The sequence below is a fragment of the Cydia splendana genome, chromosome 12 (genome assembly GCF_910591565.1).
Source record: "Cydia splendana chromosome 12, ilCydSple1.2, whole genome shotgun sequence".
NCBI classification, from domain to species: Eukaryota; Metazoa; Arthropoda; class Insecta; order Lepidoptera; family Tortricidae; genus Cydia; species Cydia splendana.
In genome coordinates this window covers 9,653,199-9,668,711 of record NC_085971.1, presented here as the reverse complement: position 1 = coordinate 9,668,711, position 15,513 = coordinate 9,653,199, and the positions used below count along the sequence as shown (strand labels likewise).

Here is a 15,513-nt window from a genome sequence, read left to right as displayed (position 1 = left end):
AGTCAATTCGCAACCTCCAAGGCGTGCTGGCGTGCGACCTGTAAGTTTACTCAATGTTTTGTCCGTTTTGTTCAACTGATTATGCAGCTTGAACCTTAAGTAACTAAAACACTGTTTATATTAAATAAAACTATGCTTCATATAGTTATTTGTCAAGTCAATAAGTTGAACATTGCGGTTAGTTTTGTTTTATTTTGAATAGATTTAATTCTGGATCAGACAAATCGTTACGTCCGTTTGGTTACAATTTGAAGCGTAACATATAGGCGGACTAGAAAAATGTAACCGAACGGACACGGTAAAGTCGCACGCACATTGAGTATGTATAGTTTTTACCGTGACTTTGTCTATACTTATTTAATTCATGTGCAATTAATAAGTCATATTTTATTAAGTAAAATTGAGTTCCTTATGTTTAAAACTCTATCTACTGATTTTAGTACATATTTAGGCCTCCTTTTTTATTCGCTGAGTATTTGTGTAAATTTTTGATTATTGTGATCTCGTCTTTACTTTGTCCATTAAGTTACATGGGTGTCCATTTGGAAATGTCCCCTTGATTTCAAAAGTATTTTTATTGTTTATTCAAAGTTTATAAGCTAAAATATTTAATTTTTTTGACAATAATCACATGTTTTGTTAATTCTAATGATTGTTATTCGTCACATGGCAGTAATGCCAATAACTATTTAATAAACCTAAAAATAACGAACGATTTGGGGCCACCTCGTAACCAAACCACCTAAAATTCCCTTTTATGAAAAATGTTTGCTCTAAATTGGTCAATGATAATTGTTTTTAGGTTGTTTATTAACATTATTATGCTTTAAACATAAAAACATTTGCTTCAAGTATGTATTTTATTCACTATATCAAAAACCATTTGTAACCAAACGGACCGCAAAAAACCTCCCTCATCCTATTAAATATTAATTTTAACTGGTTTATGCTAAAAATATGACGATTCTCTTTTGTGTTTCGTAAACTAGAATATATTTACTCATAGAATTACATAAAAAAGTACCAAATAATCCAAATTATATTTTCAACTCGTCAAGTGAGTCATGGTACAACTTTAAATGGAAATGCCCACGTAGTCCATTCTTTCATGTTACTAGCACCCATATTTATTTACACGGCTAGATGGTCACATACACAACATAAATATTCACTATTTACTCATGCTACCAAACACAATATTACAATTCTCTATATTAATTTTACACTTATTTTATTAAAAAATACTTAATAGCAGTCTTACCGAAATGCTAGAACATGTAAACGGAAAAAGCAACTGTCCGCTCATTGGTTGGATTAAAAACGCTAATTTCGCGCGCTTGCGCGTTGTATACCTAATGTTGCCATAGAGAAAAACCGAACATGCCTGTCAAATACAGCCGACAATAAAATTAATAAAAAAATTATAATACTATCAATGTCAAACAAGACAATTTGAATTTAAGTGGCAGTGTATGAACAGCGAATTTTATAGTAACCGCGAGTTCCATACTAATTTGATTTGAAATCCTTCCTTAATAGAAACGAAAATGGCAGGCAAAGGAACCGATCGCAAGGGAAAATCAAAGGACACCAAATCAATAGCCGAAACGGTTGTAGAATCGACTGCCAATTTTACTCTGCCCGATAGCTTACCCACCGACGAGGTGGACTACCCAGTGCTCATCACTAGGAAGGTCACTGCTAACTGGAGAGAGATACTGGAAGAGAGCCAGCAGTTTAAAGATGAGATTGAGGAGTATAAGCAACGGCAGGAGGAGCCAGTTCTGAAGTCGCCGTTCAAAAGTAATTCTTAGAGACTACTAAATATGTACCTGTGTAATTATGTATATAATATTTATTGACTAGAATCCTGGTACCTATAAAGCTGTTGGCTAGTTGCGTTAATAGCGTGATATTATAATAAATAGTTAAAGGGTAAGGTAGCCTAAATTAAATGGCAAAAAGGAACTCTATGAGCGTTTCGTCATATACTGGGCCACATCCACTTTATTTAGAAACTGGTGTAGGTGCCTACCCATAAATAGGAGTGTCATAAATAACATTTGTGAGCCGCTACAATTACTCGTAGGATTTATGTTTCTAATAGTGGGGTAAATGATTTCAAAAGTAAGGATAAGCTACACAGGTGCCATCTGTTGTATAGTATGCGTACTACCAGCCAAGTCACAGACATATGTTGAAGTAGACTGCACTCTCGCCTCCAAAAACGCGCTGAACAAAATGCCTCGAGGGAGAGTGGTGTCCCTTTATTTTCTTTAGGGTTTAGGGCAACGATGAAGTGACAATTGATTGAATGTTGCCATTGTTGCCAAAGCTAAACAAGACGTGCGACTTTTTATTAATGTCATACATAATTACTTAATTACGAATACCGCCGTACGAATTTCGTTATGCGCGTGCGGCCATGATGGCCTTGTAAGTGTGCCGTCAAAGACATTGGCCATATGTCTGTGAGTTGGCCGGTAGTACGCATACTATACAACAGATGGCGCCTGTGTTGCTTAACGAGAATGTACGGTCGGAATGGTATGAACGTGCTTATCCTTACTTTTGAAATCATTGGTTTCACTTGAAATAAGTCCTTAATGAATACATACTAACGGTAAGTAACGGTAAGTACTACAATATACCTACATATTTCAATTTAATAAGCTACTACAATTGAATTTCAGAAACAGAAACCGATTACATAAAGAATGAAGTATTCGTTTGCCTCATACCAGCATTAGAAGATACTCTTGTAAAAGCCAAGATTTGGCAAGCTCTACAGATAGAAAAATGCTTTTTCAATGGTATAGATTGGATAGCTCAGGTCAGAATATGAATTTGATCCATAATAACTAGGGTTTGCAATCCGGATCCGAAATGTATGAAATTATCCGGATCTGGATCCGGATCCGCGGATCTTCCCATACATTTCAGATCCATCGTGCAAACTCTAATAATAACAAAGAAGCGTGTATTGTCATTCGCTTTTGATCGCTTGCTAATGTAGGTAATGTAGGTTGTAGTGTAGTATTTTCCGAGCTTTCGTAATAAATCATTTTTGCGAGCGAAAAACAACTCAAAAAGACACATTGACGTGTTCTTCAAATTCCGAGAAATTTTATTGTAGGTTATTCCTTCTCGGAATCAGGAGAAAAAGTACCACAAATTATATTTCTACTAAGGTAAGTACCCCTATTAACCCCCATTAAAATCGGCACTGATTACCGCGGTATGTACAAAAAGGCGTTTTATAAGAAAGCCTATTGCCTTTTAAAACATTGAAGTACACACAAATATAGCTTTCTATTTTGACTGTCGAATAAGTATAGCACTATTAAAGAAACACGAAGTAAACAATTCGAAAACCGTAAACTAACTCATCGGGGGCGCAGGATTTGAATGCTCCATACTAACGCGCAACACCTCTAGTAAGCAAACGCGTATTTTATTTAGTGATTTTCATAGTAATGGTGAATATTACAGAAAGATTAAGACTTTATATAAATTCTTAATTATGATATTTATGGTTCCCAAATCCTCAATTTGTAAATATTTGCTTGCCAATAGTAAAAAACAGGAAATTAAAAACCTCGGTGTTGGGTTCCATTTTTTGGTGTGGTTCCTAATTTCGAGGTATACCTCGGTGTCCTCGGTAATAGCGGAAACAGTATTTTAAGTTCGAAGAGTTATATATTCATATGGGGCATTATCTATGAAAAGGGACCTTATTGTCGATGGCGCTTACGCCGCACAGCGGTGCACTGTATTGTATTTATATCGGAGCATCGTTAATAAGGGCGTAAGCGCCATCGACAATAAGGTCCCTTTTCATAGAAAACGTCACATATGTAAATACAGGTTTCCCTAACTCTTGCTGTTATTGAAATATTTAACCATCTATAAAGCTAAAGCGAGAGCTATTAACGTGTTATGAAATCTATTCAAGAACTCTTAATTTTGACTACAGTTTTAAGCACTTAACTGGAGGTTTCCTTAGAAACCATTATATGAGAATCTTGTTTAAATATTGATATAAAAACATCTTGGTCTCCCCATGTTGCTGAGGTGAGTAAAAAAGTTTTTGGATCCCTCCAGTCTCTTCGACGGCTGCAGAATTTTCTCCCTCTTCATACTAAACTGACTCTTACCCGTTCTCTCTTGCTCCCTCTTCTGGACTATGGTGACGTTGCGTATCTGGACCTTAATGAGGAATTGCTGGATAAACTTGAGCGTTTACAAAATGTTTGCATCAAGTATATATTTGGCCTCCGTAAATATGATCACGTCTCCAACTTTCGCTCCCAGCTCGGGTGGTTACCGATCCGCCGACGCAGAGATGTGCATGTCGTGTCGTTGCTGTTCAATATACTCTTCAACCCCCGTTCCCCATCTTACGCAAACTCTTTTACGGTGCGCGCTGTGAAGTTGTGGAACGAGTTGCCCCTGTCGCTCAAGCGGTCCCAGTCTGTGGCGTCACTCAAGGCTAATCTGAAGAAGCTTTGGCTTTCCAATCAGCGTGATCTGGTTAAGTACTAAACCTTTATTTCTACTTTAAACTTGTATATATATATATACAAGTTTAAATATATATATATATATATATATATATTGTATTGTATGTATGTATGCTAGTATGTATTTTATGTATTTTTATTCTATAATATTATTTATGTATTTTATGAGTTGACAATACGTTAGTTTACTTTTTCTAAATATTACTGTACATCCCGTAAGTTTGTCTATCTGACCTGACTGGAGTTTTCCTCTCATCTAATCGAAGGTTAGCTGGAAGAGATCCCTTATAGGGATAAGTTCGCCTTTGTACTTCCATTACTGTAATTTATTTTTGTAAACCTGTGTTGTGTACAATAAAGTGATTACTACTACTACTACTACAAAAACAAAAGCATGGCTGTCAAGTCTGTTTTATACAATTTTTTGTAATATTTAGTATATTCAATTTTGATTGTGTTCCAAATATACGCGATCTTTATTTATTTTTATTACTCGTAAATGAGTTTTACAATAATGTGAATTAAGCCGTTTAGCGATGGTTACAAAAGACATCACTCGGTAATAAAATGTATGGGAACCCAATACCGACCCACCTACAACTTTGGTAGGAAATAAATAGGTTCATAATATAATTATTATAAAACCTATTGTATTATTTTAATTAGAACATATAATACACCAACATACAATCGCAATCCAACGCGGCAACGCAGCGAGCGTGATGGGCACCTTTGCGTCGGGGGCAGCCCGGTACGGGTTTCAGTAGGTTGTTTATTTTATACATATTTAGTTTATATTTAACTTTAGTTTTTAATTAATTTAAAATTATGTTTGGATTATGTGTTATTAATAAAATCAGCGTGATGCAGTACATCCACTATTAATTTATTTTAATATTTGATTTCACATATCTTGTATCATTGGATCAATTTGATGTTGATGGGCAAATTTATTTGTGTGATGAACACGGATATTTGTTCCTAAGTCATGGGTATATAAGTATGCCCAGCAGTGGGACGTATATAGGCTGAATTATTATTTTTATATTACAAATTTGTATTTATCTACTATAATTATGACTTTTATTTAATATTAGTGCATACAAACTTAATACCTACTTATATAAGTACCTATGTATATCGTCGCCTAGTATCCATAGTAGAAGCTTTGCATAGGGCTATGTCGATATGTGTAAGATGTCCCCTTATATTTATTTATTTTATATTGTTTTATGTAGATACTTGTATACAGCATGTATGTTTGATACGACTACATATATATTATTATCTAAGTGTAGTTAGTAGGTGTAAGTAGACTCAAAGGAATTCACTTTCATAATTATGTTTTACTAAAAATCCTCTTATTTTTCCTTATAGAAAAACCAAAAAAAAAATTAATTGAATCGTATGATTGGAAATCTGATTAAATATAATACCTACTATTTATTTAACTGCTATTGTCAAATAAATATAAGTAGGTATATAAAGAAGGAACTAAAAATGCGATGGGTTTATCTATCCTCGTAAAAAAGAACCCTTATCCGCGGTATTTGGGTAGCAATGATCAATTACCACGGTAATAGGCGATTTCGAAGTTTTAGGTTTAATAATTATTTTTTTCTATATAACTGGCCAAAACAAGTCCAAAAACGAATGAAATATAAATTTCGATGTACAAACTATCATAAAAAAATATGTCTTTGTTCATACAGAGCCAGCTTGTGTTTCATTTTTGGCTGTCTTTGTAAAAGTTGCTTAACCCCCTCGTTAATAGGGGTACTTACCTTATTTTTATACTTTTTATCATGTTACCACGAGTCCTATATTCCATTATTCCTACTCAGAGGGGCTACCGCGAAAACCGAAATTCGCAAATTGCGGGGATCTTTCTCTTTTACTCCAATGAAGGCGTAATTAGAGTGACAGAGAAAAATGCCCGCAATTTGCGAACTTCGATTTTCGCGGTTATAGCCCAGATCACCTATCTACTTGATTCCACTAGCTAGGACATAAAAACTATAAAAAGTTTCTGAATCCACTAACTCTATTAAAGTTCTTCAGGTCCCGTGAAATTATAGGGACTGGCTTTACGGGCAATAATAATGAGGCATGACAGGAGCCAGTACAGCGGTGTGAAACCGCTACAACGCGATTGGTTGATGAGTTCGCATCACGCGCGCGGTTGGTTGACGAGTTCGCATTACGCGCGCTATTGGTCGCAACTAGTTGCGTTAGACTGCACGATTGGCTGGAATTCGTGAGTAACACCGCTGAACTAGTACCATTTTTAGTGTCCGTAAAGCCCGGCCCGTCCTTAGATATTATACGTCAATGATTATAGGTAATTTCACGGGACCTGATGAACTTTTGATCTTATTTACAACGATTTATAAAAACGCCTACAGCAACATTTAAAACTTTCTTGACCGTTTAATATTTTCCAGTACCTGTGGAACAACAACCCCCGTTATCCTCAGCGTGCTAATAGCCCTCAACATTTGTTCAATATGGGCTGGGTTAGAAAGCTATTGAAAGAACGGTAAGAGACAGTTACTAGTATTCACTGAGAAACGTGGCATAAGCCCCCTGAATAGGTTATTAATACTATTTACAAGTCTAGACTGTGCTGGGCAAACGCCTTCCTTATTCTTCCACACGTAAATATCCAGATCGTCTTGAGTTTCCAACCAATCTGACAAAAACATCAAAATCATTTCGCCATATCCTACGATGTCCTACTGAAATAAGTAGGTAAGTTTTTTAGCCATTAAATACTGTAAACAGTAAGTAAGCATACAGTAGCGGCAAATAATAGGTCATAAATTTTCAGATAGGTACATTTGCTTTGCATATATTTTTTTAATAATTTCATTTCTCAAAAACGGCTCCAGTGATTTCGATATAATTTAGAATACCTAGGGGCGTATGAATACGACAATTCGATTAAGCTAAAGTTCATTTTGAAAATAATTGGTTTGCCCTAAATCCAGAACTGAAACATAAGCAGGCCGGCAATATCTCTCAAATCAAATACATTGATAAACACTAGGTACCTATTAATAATTAATATAAATCAGAATTCTCAATGTGGTACCTGCAGTCAGTTTTGCAAATTCTCCATATGAACCTACAATCTACATGAATATGACTTGTATGAAAGAGCGGAAATATCTGCAATAAATGCATTTTCAGGCCCCGACCATACTTCCCGAAGTCGTGGCTTTGGCCAGACGACTACGCCGCCACACTGATCCAAAAGACAGTCCGCCAGTACTTCGTGCAGCGCGAGGAAGACGTGCAAGAGATGAGAGACTTCTGGAGGGTATACCTGTTCATTTATCTATAACAGGGACCGGACACGGACAACCCTTTCCGCGATAAAAGCCTTTCAGTGGGCGTTCCTTAAACACGGCCCGGCGATCGCTCGGATTCGAAGTAATATGCGTGCTTTATGAACAAGGTAGACGATTTAAGTGTGCTAAAAGGGAAGCCCTTTATAAGGCTAACCCTTATAAGCGATATGCAAGGTGTTGGTAAGCGGATGATAAAGGTTTTGTAAGGGTATTGGGCTACCGATTACTCAAATGGGTTAGCTTTATATAAGGGCTTTAAAAGCAAAATGAAAGGGTTTCGTCTGGCAAAGGGTATGGTGAGTTAATCCTTATGCAAAACCCTTACAAAACCCTCTGTAAGGGATAGCGGGCCGGTCCCAGGCAGTCCCAGCTCTATAACCATTTGACAGGAAACTTGTAAATACTTCACAGTTCAGCTAATACGCTGCAACATTAGCAATGCGAAATAAGGGAAGGCTCACGAAATTTGTGAGATACTGAAACGCATGCCTCGCGTGCGTGTTTCCCTGTGGAAGGCCAATTTTCGTGTTAATTTGGTAATAAAAAAAGTGTAAATAGGGCCCTGTTGGCTAAATAAACAGGAACACGACTGTGTCCGTCTTGTGACCACGAGACAATTCATTCATGGCCAGGGCTTGGATTTTTGTTAGCCAGTTAGAGTAAACTATACAAGAATATGAATTTCAAATATGAATCCCTTCTTCACTAGCGATTGGCCCCTTTAACCAACCGGCAGCAGTGGTGACTTTCCTACAAATGAGTCGCTTAACTTCAAACTCGGGTATATCCATCTGTCAGATTATGCGATTTTGGTATTAAGAAAAGGTAATAGGGGTAGATATTTGCTGAGAGGGTCGAATGGATTTACCCGAGTTTGATATTAAGCGACACAAATATGGAGACGCAAAAGACTGATATTTTTTAAACCAATAATTAGGTTTTTTAGTGTACCTAGACTTACAAGTACTGAACTCACTAGGTTACAATATCGTTCGCATTCATTTTGTCTAATGGTGGCATTGGCAATGGTGTTGTCGCGTAATGTAATCTAGTGGGCTCAACTCAACTCTCATTAGCCAAATACAGCAAGCTTAGTATTCCAAGTTAAAAAATTTACACATCTTCCTGAATTTAGTAACTGACGACAGAGACGCCGCTATATCTCCATCTCACTTCTACGAGTGTAAAACTCTTAAAAACTATTAAAAATATAAATGTTTTCACAGAAACTGAAACTGGAACGTACGCAATTCCCAGAAATGGATGTGAACCCATTGCTTGCACGTAAATTTGCCTCAACAAAGTCTATTCCTAAGAAATAAATATGTATATTAATAAAAAAAAATGGAAATGATTTAGCTAAGCATTTTATTAAAATCTATAAATTTAAATATCTACATTTGTACTCATGGTCCTAGTGGGTGTTTAGGGGTACCCCCTTGTAGAGTGAGGGACTGGCAGGCTGGCCGAGGCCCATAGAGAACTGCACTGTGGGCTTCTCGCCTGGTTGGGCGATCCTGGCAATTCTGTTCGGAGTGTGCTTGTAGCTGAGTGGCATTGTGAACTCTTTCATTACCTGAAAATGTAATAAATTCACATGTTAGTGTGAGTGTGTTATTCATTCTGATACATATTTTAAAATAGTGTGTCAGCAGGCCAATTCGAATGTGCACTGACATCAAAATAACATCTAAATAATTAGTAGTCAGTTATGCGTTTCGCACGTACAGTCGCCATCAGATATATCGGAGCGGCCAAGGTGTTCACAATATCTGAACACGCGCTCTAACGCCCTGATAATAGAGGCGTGTTCCGATATTTGTGAGCACCTTGGCCGCTCCGATATATCTGATGGCGACTGTACTTGTCCGTACATGTCTTGGCGCGAGCGAGACGCACGATAAATAAATGACATCATTCAAATATTATTCTGATATCAGTACACGTTAGAATTGGCCTGTAAGCCTCAGAGAAACAATATTATAGAGGTGAGAGGTGAGATGGGGAGAAGGGGGAAGATAACCGAACAAGGTGGTCTTATGGAACTTAAAATAAGAATAACAGAGAAAGCGCTATTATTGATTTTCCTTATCATAGTGTCACTTTCCATTTCTGCCTTCTTCTAAAAAGTCCTAACTGCCACGACAAAACGGTAAACTTGGTTGGCAACAATGAACCTGACTAAATTACGTAGTTTATATTTTATACATACTAGCTTTGACAGAAAAAAGAGTGAAATTGTCATTATAAACATCATATTTTCATAAAAATTGTATTATGACATTGCCGCACTATATCATTTGCCATGCAAAGTTAGTTTGGTCCGATTCTAACTGCACCTTTGGTGTATATGTAGATTCATATTTCATAAAAGATAGTGCAAGATTTGTGCTGAATTGTCAAAATTCTAATAAAAACTATATAAAATCTGCACCAACTTTCATGAAACAACCTAAGGTCAATTCCGTCATAGGGGCTATTCTGTCCACAAGCGTATATTTCTTTAATTTTCAATCATAGAAAAAAAACAATTTGCTTTTGATTGCTGAAAGCAATTGCTGCTTTGTCGATGATATTATCAGTTTTGTTTGTTGTTCGAGTAAAATGCTAGTGGACATAATAGCCCCTGTGACAGAATTAGCCACGTTGACCTTAGCCTTTTAGTATGGGGCTGTCACACTACATGTATCTTTTAAATCAGTATCTTGTTTATAGCCAGGAACTCGGAACAGTAGTGCTGTAATGCTACAATTACAGTCAAAACTGTTTATAACGACATTGGAATGAACAATGAATAATGCTCATTATAACCAGTAGATGCTATAACAAAGATTAAATACTCATATTGTACTAACTGTACTAAGACAGAACCTCAAAGTTCAGTTGTATTGCCTGGTTCATTGTTATAAGCAAAGTCGTTATAAACAGTTTTGATTGTATTATTTAACTTTACCTCAAGGCCCTTTTTCTCATGGTCCTTGACAATAAACTTCTTCATCAAGGGCGGCATTTCAATAGTATTGGGAAGAATCACTTCTGGCTGCTTATTCACTTCTTCTAAAGCAGCGAGCATCTTGGCTTCTTCGTTCTTTGGAATGAGTTTGTAATCAGGTTTGTATGATGTTCTGTATATTTCTGTAAGCTTGTCTAATTTTTTCCCTCTGAACGTTTTTTCCACCCAGACCCTTACTCTACGGCGTTCCTGTAATGTTTAAAATAAGTAAGTAAGTGTGTAAGTAATTTGGGTAAATCTTTACTTTATATATTTTGTAGCAAGAGAAAAGATCCATTACTGGTGCCAGTGGGCCTTAGATGTACAAACCTCATCAGGACAAGTTTCAACTTTAATTATTTTCATGAAACTGGGCTCAGGATAGCGCTCAAAAACCGATCTCACGATGTATCTACCGACTCCGAATCCTTTCAGGCTGCCAACAATTTCCCATAAAGTTTTGCCTTGAAAATTAGTTGTCCTCCCAACATATTTTATTACAGTTGAAGACATATTTTATTTGTCCTGTTCTGTATCTTTATTAACTGTTGTTTCGTAGTAGTAATATTATTATATTATATTTTAACCTCACTCAAGCATCACACAAATTCTGATTCTGATAGTGACAGGTTGTCAGTGTCCATTTATTTATTTTTTTCTCTGATCTGGACAGGCTAAAGCTCTAAGCCATACTGCCTTGTCATAAGTAGGTGTCAGTGTCAAGCTGATATAGTTGGTCAAGCAGATCTTGTCAGTAGAAAAAGGCGGCAAATTTGAAAAATGTAGGCGCGAAGGGATATCGTCTCATAGAAAATTTGAATTTTGTGCCTTTTTCTACTGACAAGATTTGCTTGACCATCTATATGATTTTATTTTTATGGCCTGGCTACGAAATATTTAGCCAAATCTTTGCCGCTTGGCACACTGCATCCTTATGCCCGCTCCACACTCGTGTGCGAATCGCGGCGCGAAACCACGAACGCGAGTATGGAGTCGATTTCGCAGATCTGGGAAATCGACTCCACACTCGCGTAAAATCAGATTGGCGAAAAATTGTCCCCGTCCATGAATCTAGTATTAAACTGGATTGGGCATGAGTGGTGGGGATAACTGACAGAACGGGATAGTCTTACGTATCTTTCAGTAGGGGTAGCAGAGAAAGCGCTATTATTGTTTGTCCTTATCACAGTCTCACATATTTTTTGTTCCCCACCATTTTTTTAGCATGGATAATGGTGGGCAACAAATAAATTCGACCAATCACAGTGTCGCATTTGCGTATGTTTTGTCCCTCACGGAGGCACGCGTATACCACTTCTATACGATCCTACCTTCTATGTCCCCGTCTGGACAGCGGGCTCAGCACGGTTCCATTTTTATCGACTATCACTATGCGCGTCCCTTTCGCACTTACATACTTGTTAGAACGTGACAGGCATGGTGACAAGGGATAAAAACGCGACCGTGCTAAGCCGCCAGGGCTTAAGTTGGGCTTAGCCTATATAGTTCGGACTATTAAGCCCGCTCCACACTCCTGTGTGGAGCGGACTTTAGTCATATGGCGAGTACTTATCGGTTACTAAAATAAGATTAAATAAATCGATCAACTGACCAACCGACAGAGCTAAACAAAGCATGTAAAATTTTGCCACTCTAATTTATTAATTCAATCTAAAGCGCGGGTATTATTATATTATACTGGGTCAAGCAGATCTTGTCAGTAGAAAAAGGCGGCAAATTTGAAAAATGTAGGCGCGAAAGGATATCGTCCCATAGAAAATTTGAATTTCGCGCCTTTTTATACTGACAAGATTTGCTTGACCATCTATATGTTAAAATGGAATGAATTATTTTTCAAATTTCATGCAAAATACTGACATACTCTTTAATACTGACCTAATGCCCCATTCGAACGACAGCTTAAAAGGGTTGCGTTAAAACCCGACGTTGGCGCTTTTTCACCGTTTCTAATATTTGTGTTCATATGAATCAAAGAATATAATACTCACTAGGAGAAGAACGATAACTCCATACAAAAAAATGTCCCTTTCAAAAGTTCGTTTATACTACTAGCGCTCTGGTAGGATACCATTGTAATTAGAATTGACAACCCGTTTAGCCTAGCGGAATACCCGCTAGGAATACGGCAGTAATCCAGTTCAGGAAGCTAATGGTCCTGGGTTCGAATCCCAGAGAGGGAATTTCTTTTTGTATTTTTTTATTTTTTGTTGGGGTCAGGTTTTTAAGAGCCCATTCAACGTGCACACTAGCGCCACTGCTGAATACATTAAACTAGTTTTTATGTTATTGGATTCGTCAATCTACCCGTCCAAAGTTAAAACGGCCGTTTTTGTTTTGAGCTCATAGATCGACGAATCCAGCAACATAAAATCTAGTTTGATGTATTCAAAAGGTACCTAAATACACAATACAGTCCGTAGCGGCCCCTTTTTTAAATACATGTCGTTAAATTTAAATAATCACGATTATTTAGCAGTGGCGCTAGTGTGCACGTTGTTGGGCTCTGAAATTAGCATTTCACAAATAAGTAAAAAAATACGTTAAAAGATAATGATTAGGTACTATATTCAGAAATTCGTGAAATATAAAAGGTAACAAAAAGTTACGTATTATTAAGATATAAATATTTTCATAATACATATGAATACATACACTGATATGGCAAATGGTTACAAGTTGTTATTACATCTATCCGGTTATCGGACATTTTCTGCTTCACAGCTCCGCGCAGCGTTCTTGGTCACCGGGAAACTAGTTTGGATATGCGGCAGATACGTGCCCTTCTGAGCTTTTTCCAAAAAATCATATGACGGCCCAGGATTATATTATTATCTCACGCTCAAGCCATCTGCTGATTCACTTTCTAAAACAAAATAGTCAAAAAATTAAACAATATAATCTATCTTCCTAATTACTAACGTCGCTAATTCCTAGGGTTACCAGCTTAAACAATGTGGGGTTTTAGCCTAAGCGCGCACCACGATTTTAGTTTTTGCGACACGATTTTAGAATCGCGCTGTAATATATCGCAGAAAATTCACTGCGCGCACTGCGATGAAAAAGTCGCGGTTTGTTCATTCTCAACATGGATTTCGTACCAGTCGTTTGTCATGAAACGTTGTCTTTAATATGTGATCGCTGTATGACTTTGAGTATTTATACCACAAAGGTGATCTCCTTCTATTTTCATAATTAAATGGTCAACATCTAGCGTCTTCAGCAGCAGGTTCCGACATGTTGACGCTTGGAGAGCGATATGCCGACTGAGCGGACTGAGGTCCGTCCGGGTGCGATTTTATTATCGCAGTGCGCGCGGGGCCATACAACTCCGTATGCCGCAATTCACTTTGCGACAATCGCGTCGCGAGCAGTCGCGGAAAAATGTGACAAATCACAATTTTAAAATCGCTGCGATTTTTTTGTCGCATATGCGCGCACTGCCATATAAACACATACGTTACATTTCTGCGACTAAATTATCGCGCGACAAAAAGTCGTGGTGCGGGCTTGGCCTTACATCTATGTTGAATTTTGATTATAATTTCGGACGCGTCCGCGGGACTTACGGGGATAGTAAGATTAAATTATTATATTTGAATTTGGTAATTAGCACGCTCATTTTTATTTAAAGATTAATATATATCTTACCTTGAAATTATCGCTGTTTCTGATTTACTACAACGGTTTCCACACACACATTAGGGCTTTCCATAATCCGGATAAGAATTGTTGATAAAGTCGCCATTGCCGGATACATACAGCAAGGAAGGAAGAGAGACAACGGTTTAAATTTAACTAAGTCTGTGCGAAGACGCATTTAGATATGTTGCTCGTACATATGAATAGATTTTATTTTCAAAATTAATAGGTAAATAAATATATTTCAAGTGAATAAATCGTTTTATATGAAAATTGATATTTTTGCATTAAATGACTTAAATGACAGCATTGACATTACAGACTTTTATCTTGTCTATGTTCTTACCGGCCAGACCCAAATCAAGGCCTATCAAAGAGGCCAATTGACAAAGATTTTTTTTTATTTTATCAAGGAGGGTAGAGGCACGTCTACCCTTCGTAGATTTTATGAACATAGACAAAGAAAAACTGAAATATAATAGATAATAATATACATATATCAAAAAATAAATAATAATTTACATATGACTACTTCATAAAATACAAATCAAAATAATTTGATTTGTTCCTAGAAATCGCATCTATAGACAAAGCCAGTTCTAGCAATGTTGCTGTAGTAAAATATTTTGATGTTAATTACTGGCAATCTCGTCTGGGAACGGACAACACATGCACAATTTTGAAGGGTCACATCGTTTCAAGGAAGTCAATAGGCCTTGATATGAATGCTTAAAAATCACTTGTGAGTCGTACTACCACGTACGCGTCTCAGCATAGCCATACTTTATTTGCTATTACGACGAATTATTTGAATATAGCTTGAATATTTCATGAATTAGTAAGCATAAGTTGACATTTTTAAGGTGAAACTAATAATAATTTTGACGATTGACACCAAAAATTAACACTTGACAGCCAACTGACAACGCGCCGGCGCTTTTTTAACGCTTGTGAGAATAGATACACGGAGTTCCGTATGATCAAT

At 36.9% G+C, this 15,513-nt stretch overlaps 2 protein-coding genes and 1 long non-coding RNA gene across 3 annotated transcripts; 1 reads left to right on the top strand and 2 right to left on the bottom strand.

Annotated features, from left to right (window-relative positions):
- The first annotated feature begins 1,428 nt into the window (after positions 1-1,428).
- On the top strand, positions 1,429-9,202 carry LOC134795547 (uncharacterized). The gene is made up of 5 exons (XM_063767439.1): positions 1,429-1,803; positions 2,694-2,833; positions 6,968-7,062; positions 7,716-7,845; positions 9,103-9,202. Exons 1-5 carry the CDS (start codon positions 1,548-1,550, stop codon positions 9,196-9,198), a joined length of 717 nt encoding a protein of 238 aa, XP_063623509.1. The 5' UTR covers positions 1,429-1,547; the 3' UTR covers positions 9,199-9,202.
- Positions 9,203-9,232: 30 nt separating this feature from the next.
- Positions 9,233-11,451, bottom strand: LOC134795552 (uncharacterized). The gene is made up of 3 exons (XM_063767445.1): positions 11,199-11,451; positions 10,830-11,078; positions 9,233-9,452 (listed from the first exon to the last, which is right to left on the bottom strand). Exons 1-3 carry the CDS (start codon positions 11,379-11,381, stop codon positions 9,291-9,293), a joined length of 594 nt encoding a protein of 197 aa, XP_063623515.1. The 5' UTR covers positions 11,382-11,451; the 3' UTR covers positions 9,233-9,290.
- A 1,927-nt stretch (positions 11,452-13,378) lies between these two features.
- Positions 13,379-15,113, bottom strand: LOC134795785 (uncharacterized). The gene is made up of 2 exons (XR_010144854.1): positions 14,538-15,113; positions 13,379-13,752 (listed from the first exon to the last, which is right to left on the bottom strand). It is a non-coding gene; the product is annotated as an uncharacterized LOC134795785 (long non-coding RNA).
- Positions 15,114-15,513: the final 400 nt, after the last annotated feature.

Bases quoted from the DNA above. Each gene is read 5' to 3' on its own strand.
- LOC134795552 (XM_063767445.1), bottom strand. From the start codon at position 11,381: ATGTCTTCAACTGTAATAAAATATGTTGGGAGGACAACTAATTTTCAA. The intron at 11,079-11,198 runs GTTTGTACATCT...TAAACATTACAG, and splicing joins TTGAAACTTGTCCTGATGAG to GAACGCCGTAGAGTAAGGGT. The intron at 9,453-10,829 runs GTAAAGTTAAAT...TTACATTTTCAG, and splicing joins ATGAGAAAAAGGGCCTTGAG to GTAATGAAAGAGTTCACAAT.
- LOC134795547 (XM_063767439.1), top strand. From the start codon at position 1,548: ATGGCAGGCAAAGGAACCGATCGCAAGGGAAAATCAAAGGACACCAAA. The intron at 2,834-6,967 runs GTCAGAATATGA...AATATTTTCCAG, and splicing joins GTATAGATTGGATAGCTCAG to TACCTGTGGAACAACAACCC. The intron at 7,063-7,715 runs GTAAGAGACAGT...ATGCATTTTCAG, and splicing joins AGAAAGCTATTGAAAGAACG to GCCCCGACCATACTTCCCGA.